A 19,018-nucleotide genomic window follows, 5' to 3' on the forward strand; every position below is an offset into this window, starting at 1 on the left:
CTCTAGGAGGTCGGTCAAAAAAGATCTTGCTGTGGTTCATGTCAAAGAGTGTTTTTCCTGTGTTTTCCTGTAAGAGTTTTATAGTGTCTGGTCTTACATTTAGGTCTTTAATCCATTTGGAGTTTATTTTTGTGTATGGTGTTAGGTAGTGTTCTAATTCCATTCGTTTACATGTAGCTGTCCAGTTTTCCCAGCACCACTTATTGAAGAGGCTGTCTTTTCTTCATTGTATTTTCTTGCCTCCTTTGTCATAAATTAGGTGACCACATGTGCATGGGTTTATCTCTGGGCTTTGTATCCTGTTCCATTGATCTGTATTTCTGTTTTTGTGCCAGTACCATACCATCTTGATTACTGTAGCTTTGTAGAATAGTTTGAAGTCAAGGAGCCTGATTCCTCCAGCTCCATTTTTCTTTCTCAAGATTGCTGTATCTATTCAGGGTCTTTTGTGTTTCCATACAAATTGTGCAATTTTTTGTTCTAGTTCTGTGAAAAATGCCATTGGTAGTTTGATAGAGATTGCATTGAATCTGTAGATTGCTTTGGGTAGTATAGTCATTTTCATTATGTTGATTCTTCCAATCCAAGAACATGGTGTATTTCTCCATCTGTTTATGTCATCTTTGATTTCTTTCATCAGTGTTTTATAGTTTTCTGCATACAGGTCTTTTGCCTCCTTAGGTAGGTTTATACCTAGTTATTTTATTGTTTTTGTTGCAATGGTAAATGGGATTGTTTCCTTAATTTCTCTTTCTGATTTTTCGTTGTTAGTGTATAGGAATGCCAGAGATTTCTGTGCATTAATTTTGTATCCTGCAACCTTACCAAATTCATTGATTAGTTCTAGTAGTTTTCCGGTGGCATCTTTAGGGTTTTCTATGTATAGTATCATGTCATCTGCAAACAGTGACAGTTTTACTTCTTCTTTTCCAATTTGTATTCCTTTTATTTCTTTTTCTTCTCTGATTGCTGTGGCTAGGACTTCCAAAACTATGTTGAATAAGAGTGGCAAGAGTGGACATCCTTGTCTTGTTTCTGACCTTAGTGGAAATGAGTATGATGTTTGCTGTGGGTTTGTCATATATGGCCTTTATTATGTTGAGGTAGTTTCCCTCTATGCCCATTTTCTGGGGAGTTTTTATCATAAATGGGTGTTGAATTTTGTAAAAAGCTTTTTCTGCATCTATTGAGATGATCATATGGTTTTTATTCCTTAATTTGTTAATATGGTGTATCACATTGAATGATTTGCGTATATTGAAGAATCCTTGCATTCCTGGGATAAATTCCACTTGATCATGGTTGATGATCATTTTAATATGTTGTTGGATTCTGTTTGCTAGTATTTTGTTCAGTATTTTTGCATCTATGTTCATCAGTGATATTGGTCTATAATTTTCTTTTATTGTGATATCTTTTTCTGGTTTTGGTATCAGGGTGATGGTGGCTTTGTAGAATGAATTTGGGAGTGTTCCTCCCTCTGCAGTTGTTTGGAAGAGTTTGAGAAGGATGGGTATTAGCTCTTCTCTAAATGTTTGATAGAATTCACCTGTGAAGACATCTGGTCCTGGACTTTTGTTTGTTGGAAGATTTTTAATTACAGTTTCAATTTCATTACTTGTGATAGGTCTGTTTATATTTTCTAATTCTTCTTGGTTCAGTCTGGAAAATTGTACCTTTCCAAGAATTTGTCCATTTCTTCATGGTTGTCCATTTTATTGGCATATAGTTGTTTGTAGTAGTCTCTTATAATCCTTTGTATTTCTGTGGTGTCAAGTTGTGATTTCTCCTTTTTCATTTCTGATTTTATTGATCTGCATCCTCTCCCTTTTTTCTTGATGAGTCTGGCTAATGGTTTATCAATTTTATCTTCTCAAAGAACCAACTTTTAGTTTTATTGATCTTTGCTATTGTTTTCTTCATCTCTATTTCATTTATTTCTTCTCTGATCTTTATGATTTCCTTCCTTCTACTGACTTTGGGTTTTCTTTGTTCTTCTTTCTCTAGTTGCTTTAGGTGTAGGGTTAGATTGTTTATTTGAGATTTTTCTTGTTTCGTGAGGTGAGATTGAATTGCTGTAAGCTTCCCTCTTAGAACTGCTTTTGCTGTATCCCATAGGTTTTGGGTTATTGTGTTTTCATTGTCATTTGTTTCTATGTATTTTTAATTTCTTCTTTGATTCTTCAGTGATCTCTTGGTTATTTAGTAGCACACTGTTTAACCTCCATGTGTTTGTGTTTTTTACAGTTTTTTTCTGTAATTGATTTCCAATCTCATAGCATTGTGGTCAAAAAAGATGCTTGGTACGATTTCAGTTTTCTTAAATTTTCCGAGGCTTGATTTGTGACCCAAGATGTGACCTATCCTGGAGAATGTTCAGTGTGCACTTGAGAAGAAAGTGTATTCTTCCACTTTCAGGTGGAATCTTCTATAAATATCAATTAAATCTATCTGGTCTATTGTGTCATTTAAAGCTTGTGTTTCCTTATTTATTTTCTGTTTGGATGATCTGTCCATTGGTATAAGTGGGGTGTTAAAGTCCCCTACTATTATTGTGTTACTGTCCATTTCCCCATTCATGGTTGTTAGCATTTGCCTTTTGTATTGAGGTGCTCCTATGTTGGGTGCATAAACATTTATAATTGTTATATCTTCTTCTTGGATTGATCCCTTGATCATTATGTAGTGTCCTTCCTTATCTCTTGTAACAGTCTTTCTTTTAAAGTCTATTTTATCTGATACAAGTATTGCTACTCTAGCTTTCTTTTGATTTCCATTTGCATGGAATATCTTTTTCCATCCCTTCACTTTTAGTCTGTATGTGTCCCTGAGTCTGAAGTGGGTCTCTTGTAGACAGCTCATAATGGGTCTTGTTTTTGTATCCATTCATCCAGTCTGTGTCTTTTGGTGGGGGCATTTAATCCATTTACATTGAAGGTTATTATCGATATGTATGTTCCTATTACCATTTTCTTAATTGTTTTGAGTTTGTTTTATGGGTCTTTTTCTTCTCTTGTGTTTCCTGCCTAGAGAAGTTTCCTTTAGCATTTGTTGTAAAGCTGGTTTGGTGGTGCTGAATTCTCTTGGCTTTTGGTTGTCTGAAAAGCTTTTGATTTCTCCCTTGAATCTGAATGAGATCCTTGCTGGGTAATCTTGGTTGTAAGTTATTCTCTTTTATCACTTTAAGTATATCCTGCCACTCCCTTCTGGCCTGCAGAGTTTCTGCTGAAAAATCAGCTGAAAAATCCCTTATGGGGATTCCTTTGTATGTTATTTTTTGCTTTTCCCTTTCTGTTTTTAATATTTTTTCTTTGCATTTAATTTTTGTTAGTTTGATTAATATGTGTCTTGGTGTGGTTCTCCTAGGGTTTATCTTGTATGTGACTCTCTGCAGTTCCTGGACTTCAGTGACTATTTCCTTTCCCATGTTAGGGAAGTTTTCCAGTATAATCTCTTCAAAAATATTTTCTCAGACCCTTCTTTTTCTCTTTTTCTTCTGGGACCCCTACAATTCGAATGTTGGTACATTAAGTGTTGCGCCAGATGTCTCTGAGATTGTCTTCAATTCTTTTCATTCTTTTTCCTTTATTCTGCTCCTCAGCAGTTATTTCCACCATTCTGTCTTCCAGCTCACTTACTCGTTCTTCTGCCTCAGTTATTCTGTTATTGATTCCTTCTAGCGTATTTTTCATTTCACTTATTGTGTTGTTCACCTCTGTTTGTTTGTTCTTTAGTTCTTCTAGGTCTTTGTTAAATATTTCTTGTATTTTCTCAATCTGTACCTCCATTCTATTTCTGAGATTCTGGATCACTTTACTATCATTACTCTGAATTTTTTTTCAGATAGATTGCCTATTTCCTCTTCATTTATTTGGTCTTGTAGGTTTTTACCTTGCTCCTTCATCTATGACATATTTTTTTGCTGGCTAATTTTTTTTTTTTATGAGTGGGATTGTGTTTCTGTCTTACTGGTTTTTTGGCCTGAGGCTTCCAGCACTGGAGTTTGTGGGCTCTTGGGTAGATCTGGGTCTTGGTGCTGAGATGAGGACCTCTGGGAGACCTCACTCCGATGAATATTCTCTGGGGTCTGAGGTTCTCTGTTAGTCCAGTGGTTCGGATTTGGAGTTTCCACCACAGGAGCTTGGGCCCAGCCCCCGGTTTGTGAACCATGATGCCGCAAACCGTGTGGGGTGGCAAAAAATAAAACAGAACAATAACAAAGAGTAAAAATAAAATTAGATTAGGAAACTAACAGATATGTTAGAAATAAAATGAAAATAAAAATATAGATGAAACAACAACCAGAAGGTAAAACAGAACCACAATAGTAAAAAAGAGGAGGGGAAAAAAGAAAAAAAAAGGCAGAAAAGGCCTTGGCTGTGGGGGCAGGGCTTAGGCACGGGTGGGGTTTAGGTGGTGGGCGAGACCTGTGCTTAGGACGCACAGGGCTGGAAAAGGCCATGGGGGGGTGGGGCTTAGGCTCAACATAACAGTAGGGGTCCAGGCGTGCCTCTGGTTTTGGTGGGTGGGGGACCCAGCCTGGGAGCCAGCAGGCTTCCCAGCCCAAGTGGGCAGGGCACACTCCCTCTGTGACTCTCCTGTTCCTCCGTCCTGGAGGGCCCCTCCATCCCGCCTGCCTCTTCTGTTCTCCTCCAGCCTCCCTCATATGCCCCCAGAACCAGTGTAGTAGAAGGGGCCTTTTGAGGGTGTAGGACCGGGCCTGAGAGCTGGGCAAGTTTCCCGGGCCAATTGGGCAGGGGAAACACCAGGCATGCTCCCCCTGATCTGAGCCCCCGAGGCTCCCTCCAGACACGGGAACCCCTCCCTGCTCCCAGCCACCCCTTGGGGGCACAGGTCCTGTCCTGCCTCCACTTCTCCTCCCCCCTTAGTCCCCCAATGTCCTACCGGGTCGCTTGGGGGTTCCTCCTGTCTCCCTGGGCATCGAGGTCCCCCACCAGCATCTGGCAGCTGCCCTAGTTGTCCATAGGTAAGTTTATTACTAGCATTTAAAAATAAATAAAAGGGAGTCATACTATAGATACTATTCTGTCACTTGATTTTTCACTTAATATATCATGGACATCCTTTTAGATCTGTTTGGGTCCATCTGTGAACACTGAAAAAATTAAATTTTTACTACTATCAATATTTTCCAAACTCATTAAAAAGGTGGTGGAAATTAAGAGGGAGAAATTGACTTGTTTGAAGCTTCCTGGTGAGTCACTGGTAGCACATGGTAGAGAATGCTGTCTAGTAGTTAAAAGCACAGATTATGAATTTAACCTATTTGACTTTAATTCAGCTTTACCGTTTGCCATTTTTGTTACCTTGGGTAAGTTATTTATCATCTTTGTGACTCAGTTTCTTCATTCTTAAAATGTGGGCAATAATAGTATCTACCTCACATATTATTGTGAGAATTAAATAACATATGTAAAAGTGCTTACAGCTATGCCTGTCACGTAGTAAATACTCAACAAATGTTAGTTGTCATGATGTTATTGTTGTTATAATGCACCCAATAAATATTATTATTATTCATGGCCTAGGTATCATCCTGAATCTGAAATGGAAAGCACTATGCAGATATGAACTCCAGACTGAAGCCAAGAGTTCCAAAGGAAAAGCAGTGCTGTGGCCATAAATACAGCAAGTGCTTAGTCTTGGTTATGGAAATGTGGCGACTTCTCTTCTCCCTTGCTTTTATTCCAGGTGGGGAGATATCTTCCAAAACTGAACTGGATGAATTGCAGGAAGAGGTGGCCAGAAGGGCCCAGGAACAGGAACTTCAAAGGAAACGAGAGAAGGAATTAGAGGCAGCTAAAGGGTTTAACCCTCATCCCAGCCGCTTCATGGACTTAGATGAACTGCAGAATCAGGGTAATTGTTGTGAGCATTAGGTTGTGGGTGATGGGGACAGAGAAAGCTGGGAGGAAAAAAGTATTCAAGCTCATAAATTCTGTCTTCTCTTTAGCCAAGTTATATTTTATCTTAATTCAGCCATTTCAGTGAGAGCTAGTTAAAGTAGGAGGTGACAGGCCTATTGGTTAGAGACAGGCACTGATTTGGGGCCCATTTATTAAAAGCTTGTAGATTGAAGATAGTATATTGTTCATGAAAAATATTTCTGATGAACAGCTATATAAGATGTAAATTAAACTACTCACAATTCAGAAACAGCAGAAAAAGGCAGTGAGTGAGCCACACTGACAGTGAGGGGAATTCTTCTCGCTCAGCAGAAATATGCCCTTGAGATTTCCTACCTGGAGCTTCAGGGAAGTGGATCTACCAAACAGGTTCTAAGAACACAGAGCCTGATTTCCTTTTGATCCTCTGATGATTCATATCCCAATCTCACATGATTTTCATGGACTTTATTTCAGCTTCTCCAGCTGCCCCACATTAGTTACTTTTTCTCCCTTCAATTGCTTTAGGACATCACTTTGTACCAGCAGAGACTAGCCTTCAAAATAAGAGTTCAAAAAGGCTGAGATATCTATTTTAAATAGGCCCTGAAACCTATATCTGTGTTTTTCTATGAAATGAGTTTATTATTCAGAACCTCCAGATGCAACAAATTGTGCTAAAGTAGTGTAAAGAATAGGAGCCGATGCTGTTTTGGGTGGCTGCTTTCTTTTGATCACTTCTTTCTTCTTATCAACACTTAGGAAAACTTCCTGGGCTTATTTGGGGGCTACTTTTCTCTTCTAATCCTACTGTCTTTTGATTCAAGGCAGTTGTTGCTTTATACTTTCCAAGGCATTGTTTTTTGTCTCCAAATTAGTTTACCATTCCTAATTTCTTAGATGTCCCTATGTTTCGATAGTTTTTTCTTCCTTTTTGTCCTTAAGCTATATCACATTGGTGTCTCAGGTTCATATTGCTTCTGAAAGAGGGGTCTTGTCATCTTCCTCCCTTGCCTTTCTCCCCGCTCTGTCAGTTGGGTAGTACCTTAGAGTTGAGAGTGGATCCCTCTGGCTGTATTTCATTGTCAGTTCTCCATACACTTTGGTTTAGAGCAAGGAATGGAGTGCTAAGATTCTAGAGGATAAGAATTAAAATTTAGTACAATCATTGACCAACTATATAGTTTGCCTATATCTCTGTAGAGAACTTTTTTTGTTTTAATTGCTCTAGCCACCACCTCTGATTATAAAGGTTGTATAGATTCAATTGATTTCAGATATAGTGAGAAAACTTCAGGCCTGAGTACCCCCTACCCCAGGGACCATACCTCTAGCAGTGGAGTAGAACCCAAATGTCAAGATCTTCAGAACCAACTTGTTACTTCTACTTCCTTCTCATTGTTCTCCGAAGCTATTGGTGAATTAGGGAGTGAATGTTAGGGGTATGGAAGAGCTTTTCTTACCATGTACAGCTGGAGGTTAATGGAGGATAGGTGCATTATGGGAGAAATGATTTTTTTTTCCTGTGAGCTTGTGAAAACTCACCATTAATCCCATTGTAGGTGAACTTGGGTTACAGGTTACTACTAATTTATGGTTATGAGTGAGTAAAAGGCAAGGGGATATATAAACTTGAGAATTCTTTTACAAAAGTTGCCCTTACAGTACTTTCTTGCTTTTCATGTGGCGCTGTCCCTAGACTGTCCTGCACCTGCTTTGGCACACATTCACTTTCAGGGGAGGAAGCAACATCTTATGCTCACTGCAAGGGAAGGTGACTTTTTTACAGTAGGTTTGGTGAGCAAGGGCATGATAGAAGTAAATACTTAGCAGTGCTGATGAAAGGTATGTGTGTGCAAACCAAGAACAAGGGCATTTCCACTGGCCTGGTAGATACATTGAAGTTAGGAACCGTAGAACACCTGTGCCCAAGAGGGGTATTGATTTTCCAGGTGCAGGTGGTACAAAGAAAACTATGAATTATGTAGGAAAGAAGTGTTACAGATGGCTTTTCACAGAGTACTGAAGCCACTTTTGCCTTAACACAGCAGTGGAGGTCTTGGTGGAGATCTGGGGCGTTGAACACAGGTTGCCAAGATGTATCTTGTTGCACTGTAGAGAAGCACGTCAGTTCCAGGCATAAGAACCCACCCTTCTATTATAGACAGTACTTTGTTCTTTCCTTGAGGGCCTCCCTTAGAGGTCTTGGAGTTGGAATATGTGGTGGACAATGACATGCCCCTCTTTCATGGCTTTGGTAAAGTCTCAGCTAAGGCAAAAATGGATGTCCTACGTGTTTCAGAGAATTCTTAATAGTAATGGTCAGTTGGAGTAAGGGTGGACCAGAGGCTCAGCAGCAATGATCTATGTGCACTGAAGGGAAAAAACAGCACATAGGAAAAGTTGGAACAGATTGTTATGAAAATGAAAAGTGCTGGCCCTTTCAGGGAGGAGTGACGGCTTTGAGAGGTCCCTACAAGAGGCAGATTCAGTGTTTGAAGAGTCGCTGCATCTGGAACAGAAGGGAGACTGTGCTGCCGCTTTGGCTCTCTGTAACGAAGCTATCTGTAAGTAACTTTAACCGCTATGGCTATGGCACTTTTCACTAACTTCACAATAGGTATTATTAGTGTCGTCACTCAGATAGGATATAAACAGCTTTTAAGTCTCCTCACTGTCACTCCCCCAAACTGAGGCACTTTAGCTATCTTTTGCCCTTCAGATTTCTAAATGTGCTAGGCGTTGTCACTGTGGCCTATGGATATTTACTGGGAAAACCTCAGCAGAAGTCTACAAATGAACTATCCAGCCAGACCTACCTTCTAATCCCAAAATAAAGTTAGATTTCAGATGTGAGGTTAGTCTGCTCTTTCTCTAGTTACTGACTAGTGAGGTGGAGCTTAGGGCAGGAAGAAATGAATAAATTGACTGTGACTTCCCAGGCCTGTGACTTTGTATTGCATATTTGATTTTTTATGTTTCTCCCCTGCCTTCCTGTTATGCTGCACCATAAGGTTACAGCAAGGGACTAAGGCTTAGAATTTGTATCTGGTTCTTTAATGTGACCCACAAGAAACTGTGTTCTATAAAGACAGATGCAGGTTTGGATCTTATTTCTGCTGTTGGCCATCAGGAAGGGGGAGATGGGAGCAGAGAATGGAGACCAGAGTCGGACAGGTCAGTTGCAAAGGACAATGAGAGTGGCAACGTCTAAGATGGAAGCACCAGTTTATCTTCCTGACTCATTTTAGTTTAGCTTTTTGTTTGTTTTTTAAATTTGAATTAACCTGTTTGGCCTCCATGGCTTCCATGAATGTTCCTTATAGCCAGAGGCAGCTCTGTGCCCTGGACAACATATGCATGGTCCACGCCTTGTATTCCTGCTGCATATTTTGAGTTTTACTGCATATCTTTGCTCATTTTTGGTTGAATTTTATTCTTTTTATTTTTGTTTGTATTTTTGTGTTCTGTTTCTGCTATATTTTCTTTTGCATTTTAGCTAAACTAAGACTTGCCCTGCATGGTGCCAGCTCTAGCACGCACAGCAGAGCCCTAGTCGATAAGAAGCTGCAAATCACTATTCGAAAAGCACGGAGCCTGCAGGATCGCATGCAGCAGCAGCAACCATCTCAGCCGCCGTCGCAGCCCTCAGCCTGCCTCCCCTCACAGAGGGGAGCCCTCCCTCAGCCAACAAGGTAGTGCCTGGGAACCATTGTAGTTTATGGACGCCAGGGGAGGAAGTGACCATGGGTGCTCCATAGCCAGCTCTCATTGTCTTGGCGACTCCAGGGGAGAGAGAAGAGTCCTCTGAAAAGATTTCTTCTCTCAGGTCAGACATACAATGAAAAGCTCATCCCACTGCTGGTCCTTTTCTTAATAGTTCCTAGAAAGATGCAGAGAGTATAGCATAATAAATAGACCACTTGTCTATATTTCCTGTGGGTGAGTTTGTCTCTGGACTTGTGTAATAACATGACTATTAAATTTGTACATATTATGGTCTTAGACATGGCAATCTGAATTACATTTCACTTTGCAGTAGAAACCGTGTGATTTATTTTGGGATTTCAGTGCTTCCTGTCCCTCAAGGAAGTAGAGAAAGCAGTCTTCCTTGCTCTGATTGATCCGTTGAGAGGAGACACAAAGATTCCCTTTGTTTTGCTTCCCTATGGTCAGGAGTAGGAAAAAAGTCCCCATGGCCATTGGTGTAGTTTCCCCATTTTAGCCCTTGAAATTGGCTGTTACTGAGAATAGATAGATTTAAGTAAGAATTAATTTTGGCTGTTAACAAGCCTGAGTAGTTTTCAGAATATAAACATTATAAAAGAAGCTAACATTTTTTGAATATTTGCTCAGGCACTAAGCTAAACTCTTTTATGTTTTATTTTATCTAATTCTCACAATAACCTTAGGAGACAGGGATTACTATTTAGCAATGGTTTATAAATAAGAAAACTCAGGCTCAGAGAGGATGAGATAAGTAAGGTACCCAGGATTACTCAGCTAGTAAGTGGTAGAAGCATGGAATTTAAATCCAGGTCTGTTTGACTCCATTAGGCTTTCCTTATAAGTAATATCATATTCTTCAAAATGTTGTAAGGGTGATTGAATGACTATGCCCACAAAAGTTTATAGTGTATTATCATTCAAATTTAATGCTCATAGCTAGGATCTTCTTCTTTCTTCTTTTCTCCTATTGTTTACCGCATTCGCTGAATGCTAATTTGAGAATCTGATCAGAGATGTGTTTTGATTATAAGCAATTTAGGCAGCTAAACTCTTTTCAGAAAACTTCTGCCATTAGATGTGTGTGAGTGATTGAGGTTTTATCTAAGTGCTTCTAGCCCTGAGTTCTTTAGGTCAGAAATACAAAACAATTAGTAAGAAATCTAACTGCAGTTAATCCCTACTTCCACTCCCAAATCTCAAGAGAGTCACAGCACATTACTTTGGGGAAATATCTCAGTAAACAAATACAACCAAATCCAGATTATAAAAATACATTTGAGGGCTTCCCTGGTGGCGCAGTGGTTGAGAGTCGGCCTGCCGGTGCAGGGGACATGGGTTTGTGCCCCGGTCCGGGAAGATCCCACATGCCCGTGGAGCGGCTGGGCCCGTGAGCCATGGCCGCTGAGCCTGCACGTCCGGAGCCTCTGCTTCGCAACGGGAGAGGCCACAACAGTGAGAGGCCCGCGTACTAAAAAAAGAAAAAAAAAAAAAAAAATTTGAAATGGTTGATTTTTATATTAATCCCAGGAGCCCAAATCATCCTGTACTCTGTAAATGTGGCCTTCTGGTTCTTTTGGCTGATCTGCCTCTCAGGACCCTAGGGATGAGTGATTTCTAGGCTTTGCTTACCTTCTATTGTCATTTGCATATGGCATGAGCAATTTTTGTTTTTGAATTTGTAAGTAGAATATGATTGGAATGGGACTTTACAGGGAATGAAGAATATTAGCAAGAGCTTTATTTACTATTACTGTGGGCAACTTTGATGAGGGTATTTAATAAAGAGAATTAATATTACCTGTTACTTAGGTGTGAGCCGACTATGTGCCTTCTCTTGTGAACCTCTGATCTGTTGACTCTACTTATGCTTGTCTTTCCATTTATTTTCACCATTACCTCTGTGAGTAGCTAGAAATGGAAACCAAATGAACAGTTATTTTTGTAAGTGATCTTGTCAATTAAGACAGCTTATGACTGGCTCTCTCTGTTTATTTCAGTGAACAGCCTATCCCGCTCCAAGTATTGTTAAGCCAGGAGGCCCAACTGGAACCCTACATGAATACAGAGTTTGGGGCCAGTTCTTTCACCTACTCATCCGCTTCCTGCCATGAGTCACACTCGCCATTATTCCCAGAGTCATCTGCCCTGTCTGCTCCACAGCACAATTCCTCTGGTGGGTCTGCCTCGAACCTTCTTACTTCTGTTGAGGTGGACAGCATTGACCCCTCTGTGTTCCACAGGCAGGGCTTACATAAAACACCAGGGAGAACTGAGAAGAATTCTCATCATGGTTGGGAACCAGAGGGTGAGCTGCAAAGCTACAGGGGGGACAACAGCAGCTGCACAAGGTTCCCCCAACAAGGAGGAAGAGGCACTGATCAAGAACAGCTATTTCAAGAAAAGAGGGATCCTGCTGACTCATCCCAGGTGATGCCTTGGCTATACCCAACTGGAACAACCACCTCTGAGAGAGGAGATGCACACAGTCTAGGCTGTGGTCCTTCAAGTTCATCAGCTCAGCCCAGCCTTTCTCTGTACAGGGCCTGCCACTCCATAATGCCTGCTCCTTCCTCTTCTGTGCTTCACTCTCCTAATACCTTACAGAAAACTAACCAATGCCTCCAAACCCAAAGCCTCAAAACTTCATTGACTTCAAAAGTGGACGGAGGCAGCGAGGAGCCCTATAGGCCAGAGTTTCCTACCGCAAAGGGGCTTGTCCACTCTCTGGCAGAGCAGTTCCAGAGGATGCAGGGCACCTCCACAAGGGTTGGTACAGGTTCCCAGGATAGAAGTTTGCCCAACAGTCTAAGGAAGGACTCTTCCCTTTCTGACTCAAAGCCTCCATTCCCACAGGGTCAAGGGAAAGGTCATTGGCCTTGGGCAAAACAACAACCCTCTGTGGATGGTAGGAACAGACTGCCTTCCTGGGGAGAGCCTGCTGATCATCCTTCTCTTGCCATGAACTCTGGGCTGCCTAATGGTGAAACTTCTAGGGGAGGACAGTCCAGGTTGGCAGAGTCAGGTATTTACCATGGGAAACCGTCTCAAGTGAGAGATGCTAGGCCTAAGGAGCTGGGCAGCAGTGTCAACTTGGGAACTTCCTTGCCTTTGGATTCCTGGTTGAATGTTACAAGGCTTTGTGATTCTCAGCTTGGGGTCCCTGGGCCAGGAATGAAGTCCTCCCCTCCTGATTCCCATACCTGTGTAACTTATCCAGAAAGAAACCACATCCTTTTGCATCCACATTGGAACCAAGACACAGAGCAGGAGACCTCAGAATTGGAGTCTCTCTACCAGGCCAGTCTTCAGGTTTCTCAATCTGGCTCTTCTGGATGGGGGCAGCAGGAAGTGGCCTGGAACCCACTGAGCCAAACAGGTAAGAATGCAACCAGGGGCAGGGGGTGTGGGGGGCATCGAAAAGCTGAAGGCAGGAAGATAAGATCAGAAGGGGGATGGTGTTCTATGTAAATAATATCCTCAGCTTAGGAGGCAGCAGTAGAACTTCTGACTTTATTCATAAAGACTTCATGACAAGGGCTAGACATTTTTCTGGCTAGAGTGGAGAATGGGGGCAGAATCATCACTCACAAGCTAGTTCCCTCCTTCTAAAGAGACCAGTGAGTATTTGCCCAGGGCTGCTGAGTATGAATGCTAAGGAGTGGTTCCTAGGCCTTTGAGAGTGACTTAGCATGAGATATGGGAGGCTGGAGGAAAAGTCATTCTTCTATGGCTTAGGAACAAGCTCCAACTTGCAATGAGGATGTTCACGTTGAGCCAAGTCTCCAGTGTGGCATATCCAGATCGTACTGAACCAGCAATATCAAGACCTTCCCTGATCCGTTCAGGAACTACCAGGTTTAGAATTTTCAAGGTGGTATGCTTGTAGGGTACCTGTTCACCGACTCTTTGTGAGATTATGTTGTGTGAAGAGTGAAGTCTAATGTTAAATGCACAGCACAGAATTAGTTCTGTAAACTGAAGACATGAAGGATATTTATAACTTAAGATTGATGTACTTAAGAACTCCAAAGCCTGAAGTATTGTTCTGTCTCCATCATTAACTGTCAGTAAAAATTTGGACAAGTCATTTAATATCCAAGTTTTTACTTATAAGATGAGAGAATTGGTTCAATGATTTTATTTTATTTTATTATTATTATTTTTAAAATTTATTTATTTATTTATTGTTTTTGGCTGCATTGGGTTTTCGTTGCTGCGCGTGGGCTTTTCTCTGATTGTGGAGAACGGGGCTACTCTTTGTTGCGGTGCGCAAGCTTCTCATTGCGGTAGCTTCTCCTGTTGTGGAGCACGGGCTCTAGGCGCGTGGGCTTCAGTATTTGGGGCATGTGGGCTCAGTAGATGTGGCTCGCGGGCTCTAGAGCGCAGGCTCAGTAGTTGTGGTGCAATGGCCCAGCTGCTCCGCGGCATGTGGCATCTTCCTGGACCAGGGCTCTTCCCAGACCGTGTCCTCTGCATTGGCAGGCAGATTCTCAACCACTGTGCCACCAGGGAAGCCCCAATGATTTTATTTTTTAAAGATACCTTCCAACTCTTTAAATGATATGTATGATTCTGTAAAATTAAACTCAGAAATTTATCTTCAGTTTAGGTGGTATAGTTCTTTGCATGCAGGCAACCAATATTTAATTATAACCAAACAAGTGGTTATTGAAAATCTGCTATATTCCCAGGAGCATCAGAGTGGGGGATATCATATAAATATAAGATTTAATATTAAGATATGTTTTTTAGCATCTCCACTCTAGTGTAAACTTTGCAATAACATTTATTAAGTGCTCCTTAGGTATTAATACATAGGACAGGGCAGTATGGGAAGATTACAAAGAATGAGGAAAAGTTGGAGTTTGCCTCAATTAGCTTCCTCTCTAATATAAGGGAGAAAGAATATACGAATGTCAAGTATTTTAAGAATCATAAACACATATAAAAATATATTGCAATTAAAACTGAACTAACCAATTGAATGTCAAACATTATATTACAAACAAAACAAAACAAACCTTATGTTACCCCAGATAGCAACATTTTTTATTGTAGATGGTTTTGAAAATATATAAAATAACAAAAATCATTGATAACCCTGGCAGTAGTTTCATGAGTTTACTTCTGGCTTTGGGTTGCCGCCCCCCACCTCTGGTTGACATACTTTTTTTTTTTTCCAAATTTCCCCTAGTTTACTTTTTTTTTCTAATTAATTTTTATTGGAGTATAGTTGCTTTACAATGTTGTATTAGTTTCTACTGTACAGCAAAATTAATCAGCCATACATATACATATATCCCCTCCCTTCCGGACTTCCCTCCCATTCAGGTCATCACAGTGCACTAAGTAGAATTCCCTGTGTTATACAATATGTTCTCATTAGTTATCTATTTTATACATAGTATCAATAGTGTCGTGACATACTTTTTTTTAAATTGAAGTATAGTTGATTTACAAAGTTGTGTTAGTTTCAGGTGTACAGCAAAGTGATTTAGTTCATATATATATGTATATATATATATATATATGTGTGTGTGTGTGTATATATATATATATATTCTTTTTCAGATTTTTTCCATTATAGGTATTACAAAATATTGAATATAGTTCCCTGTGCCATGCAGAAGGTCCTTGTTGTTTATCTATTTTATATATAGTAGTGTGTATATGTTAATCCCAAACACCCATTTTATCCCTCCCCCTCTTTCCCCTTTGGTAACCATAAGTTTGTTTTCTACGTCTGTGAGTCTGTAGTATTTCTGTTTTGTAAATAAGTTCATTTGTGTCATTTTTTTAGATTCCACGTATAAGTGATATCGTATTATATTTGTCTTTCTCTGACTTACTTCACTTAATATAATAATCTCCATCTATGTTGCTTCTGGTTTTGTTTTTTATGCATATATACTATATATTTATTTGTTTTGTTTTTACAAAAAGCTGAATTATAATATATGTATATAGTTTAGTCCCATGATTTCTTACATTATATCCATAAGCATTTTCCCTTTGGAAAAAACTACTTTTAATGACTATAATATGCTGCATATAAATACACCATAATATATTCAACCATTCTACTGTGGTTGAATATTTAGGTTACTTAAAATTTTTTGATAATACAGCATTGTGATGAATATCCTTATACTTAAGAGTTTGGCCACATTTCTGATAAACTCCTTAGGATAAACTTTTTGAAGGGTAATAACTAGTTGAAGGTTATAAACTTTAAAAAATCTCTTGATACATACTGGCAAATTCAGGAAGATTATACTTCTGGTTTTTTTTGTTTGTTTGTTTGTTTTTTGCGGTAAGCGGGCCTCTCACTGTTGTGGCCCCTCCCATTGCGGAGCACAGGCTCCGGACGCGCAGGCTCAGCGGCCTTGGCTCACCGGCCCAGCCTCTCCGCGGCATGGGGGATCTTCCCGGACTGGGGCACGAACCCGTGTCCCTTGCATCGGCAGGCGGACTCTTAACCACTGCACCACCAGGGAAGCCCTATACTTCTGAAAACAGTATGAAAGCGTACCTAGCAACCATTAATTTTTACTTAATAGTGAACAAAAACTAATTTAAAAAATCCAGTTAATGAATCAGTCCTCAAAACAACTTGTGAAACCAAACTAGGTTTTATTTTGGTTAGAGTCTCTTTTTTATTTTTATTTTATTTTTATTTTTTTTAGAGTCTCTTTTTTAAATTGAGTCTTTCAGAACTGACGTGGCAGAATAAAGAAGAGATCAGTGGAATAAATCAAGAAGTGGACGATGAAGGAAAATGCCAGTTAGGATCCATATATGACAGAATATATCTTTAGGGGAGTCTTGCTTTATCTTATTGTAAAGCATTTATTAAGCACCAAATTACTTTTTTTCTCCAATTTTATTGATATAGTTGACAAATAACACTGTATAAGTTTAAGGTCTACAGTGTGATGGTTTGATACATGTATATATTGCAAAATGATTACCACAGCAAAGTTAATTAACACAGCCATCACCATACCTAATTACAATATCTTTCTTTCTTTTTTTTTGTGGTGAGAACATTTAAGATTTACTGTCTTGGGGCTTCCCTGGTGGCGCAGTGGTTGGGAGTCCGCCTGCCGATGCAGGGGACACGGGTTCGTGCCCCGGTCCGGGAAGATCCCACATGCCGCGGAGCGGCTGGGCCCGTGAGCCATGGCCGCTGAGCCTGCGCGTCCGGAGCCTGTGCTCCGCAACGGGAGAGGCCACAACAGTGAGAGGCCCGTGTACCGCAAAAATAAATAAATAAATAAATAAATAATAAAAAAAAAGATTTACTGTCTTAGCAACTTTCAGGTATATAGTAATACAATATTGTTAACCATAGTCACCATGCTATACATTAGATCCTCAGAACTTATTCATCTTATAAGTGGAAATGATGTGTACCCTTTGATCAGCATCTCTATATTCCCCCCACCCCCTGGCTCCTGGCAGCTACCATTCCATTCTCTGTTTCTATGAGTTTGGCTTTTTTAAAGATTCCACATATAAGTGTGATCATATAGTATTTGTCTTTCTCTGTATGACTTATTGCTTTAAAAAAAAGAAAGCTTTATTGATATATAATTTATGTACTGGACAATTCACCTATTTAAAGTGTACAATTTAGTGGTTTTTTAGGATATTGACAGAGTTGTCCATCCATTACCACAATCAGTTAAAGTATTTTTTCATCACCCCCAAAAGAAATCCTGTACCCATTAGTATTCACTCCCCAGTAAACCTCTAATCTATTTTCTGCCTATAGATGACCTATTTTGGACATTTCATATAAATAGAATCATATAGAATGTGGTATTTTGCAACCAGATTAGTTTTGACATGACTATAGTTCCTAAAGGGTTATGTGAACACTGCCCTTGACCTATATTCTAAATTTCATAGTAGTTTGAAGTTGCTCACACATCATCTTAAAAATTAAAAATAATGTTTTGTTATGGATAACTTCAAATATATTCTAAAATAAAGAGTAAATGCTATAATCACCCCCTTGTTCTTATCACTAACTTCCAAGATGATTATCAATTATCAACCGATGGCTGATTTTGATTTAGGGACCCCTCCCCCGCCCCTGCCACTTTCCCTCCCCACTGGATTATTTTAAAGCAAATCCCAGACATTATATCATTTCCTCCATAAATAGTTTGGAATGTATCTCTAAGAAATAAAGACTCTTTTAAAACGCAGAACTATAATATTATTATACCTAAAAAATTAGCAATAATTTCTTAATATAATACAGTAACTAGCCAGTATTCAATTTTTTTCAATTGTTCCACAGGTGTCTTTTCACAGTTGGTTTATTTCGAATCAGAATCCAAACAAGATCCACACATTGCATTTTGTTGATGTGTCTCAAGGCTTCTTTTAAGCCTGTAAGATTCCTGTCTCTTTTTTCCCCTTGCCATTTATTTGTTGAAGAAATTTGGTCATTTGTCTTCCACGTTTTAGATTATATTCTAGGAGAGGTTTTTTTGTTGTCATTTTGTTTTTAAAACATGTTCTCCTAAGACCCTCTTTTTCCCTATAACTTGGTACTTAGGGCTAGAAGGTTTGATTCTTGATTAAAATCAGGTTTACTTTTTAAAAATAAGAATATTTCATAGGTAGTACTTAGACTTCTTATATCATATCAAGAAGTACATAATGTCTGGTAGTCTTTCTTCTTGTTACTATTGATCAGTGAGTAGATGTCACCTTAATTCTATCAAATCAAGAAGTCCCCTCAACAGTACTCCTTACAGAAGGCCACCTCCACCTCTGTTTAAGTATCTTTAAAGGAATCAGTGTCTACTCTCTTCAGGAGGTTCCAATGGCTACCTTATTGTCTAGGTAGGAATCACACTTGACTTGATTAGAGGAGCACCAAATTCTAACCATTACAGCTGTAATTCTTAAATCTGGCTGTCCATCATAGTCACCTGAAGAATGGGTTTTTTTAAAAAAGGAAGAAAAATTTTATTATTATTATTTTTAAAATAAATTTATTTATTTTTGGCTGCGTTGGGTCTTCGTTGCTGTGCGCGGGCTTTCTCTAGTTGCAGCGAGCAGGGGCTATTCTTTGTTGCAGTGCGCGGGCTTCTCATTGCGATGACTTCTCTTGTTGCAGAGCATAGGCTCTAGGCACATGGGCTTCAGTAGTTGTGGCACGTAAGCTCAGTAGTTGTGGCTCACGGGCTCTAGAGCACAGGCTCAGTAGTTGTGGTGCAAGGGCTTAGTTGTTCCGTGGCATGTGGGATCTTCCTGGACCAGGGCTCGAACCTGTGTCCCCTGCATTGGCAGGCAGATTCTTAACCACTGCACTACCAGGGAAGCCCAGAATAATTTTATATAAATGGGATCATAGCACACAT

The 19,018-nt window shown here is 39.8% G+C and overlaps 1 protein-coding gene across 14 annotated transcripts in view; it reads left to right on the forward strand.

Moving 5' to 3' along the window:
• The window catches only part of USP54 (ubiquitin specific peptidase 54), a 131,311-nt gene that overhangs the window by 101,890 nt on the left and 10,403 nt on the right, over window positions 1-19,018 (forward strand). For 10 of the 14 annotated variants that reach the window (XR_012326592.1, XR_004522539.2, XM_033842037.2 and 7 more), the window contains 4 exons: window positions 5,713-5,880; window positions 8,354-8,473; window positions 9,406-9,601; window positions 11,633-13,011. Coding sequence is in view for 12 of the 14 variants with exons in the window: in XM_033842037.2 (XP_033697928.1) it covers window positions 5,713-5,880; window positions 8,354-8,473; window positions 9,406-9,601; window positions 11,633-13,011 (1,863 nt within the window). In the remaining 2 variants the exon portion in view is untranslated. Of the gene's footprint in view, window positions 1-5,712; window positions 5,881-8,353; window positions 8,474-9,405; window positions 9,602-11,632; window positions 13,012-13,370; window positions 13,705-19,018 lie in introns of those variants that run through there. The other 4 variants (XM_073793441.1, XM_073793444.1, XM_033842043.2 and 1 more) reach the window with 3 other exon arrangements.

This window comes from Tursiops truncatus, chromosome 16 (genome assembly GCF_011762595.2).
Source record: "Tursiops truncatus isolate mTurTru1 chromosome 16, mTurTru1.mat.Y, whole genome shotgun sequence".
In the NCBI taxonomy this organism is placed as follows: Eukaryota; Metazoa; Chordata; class Mammalia; order Artiodactyla; family Delphinidae; genus Tursiops; species Tursiops truncatus.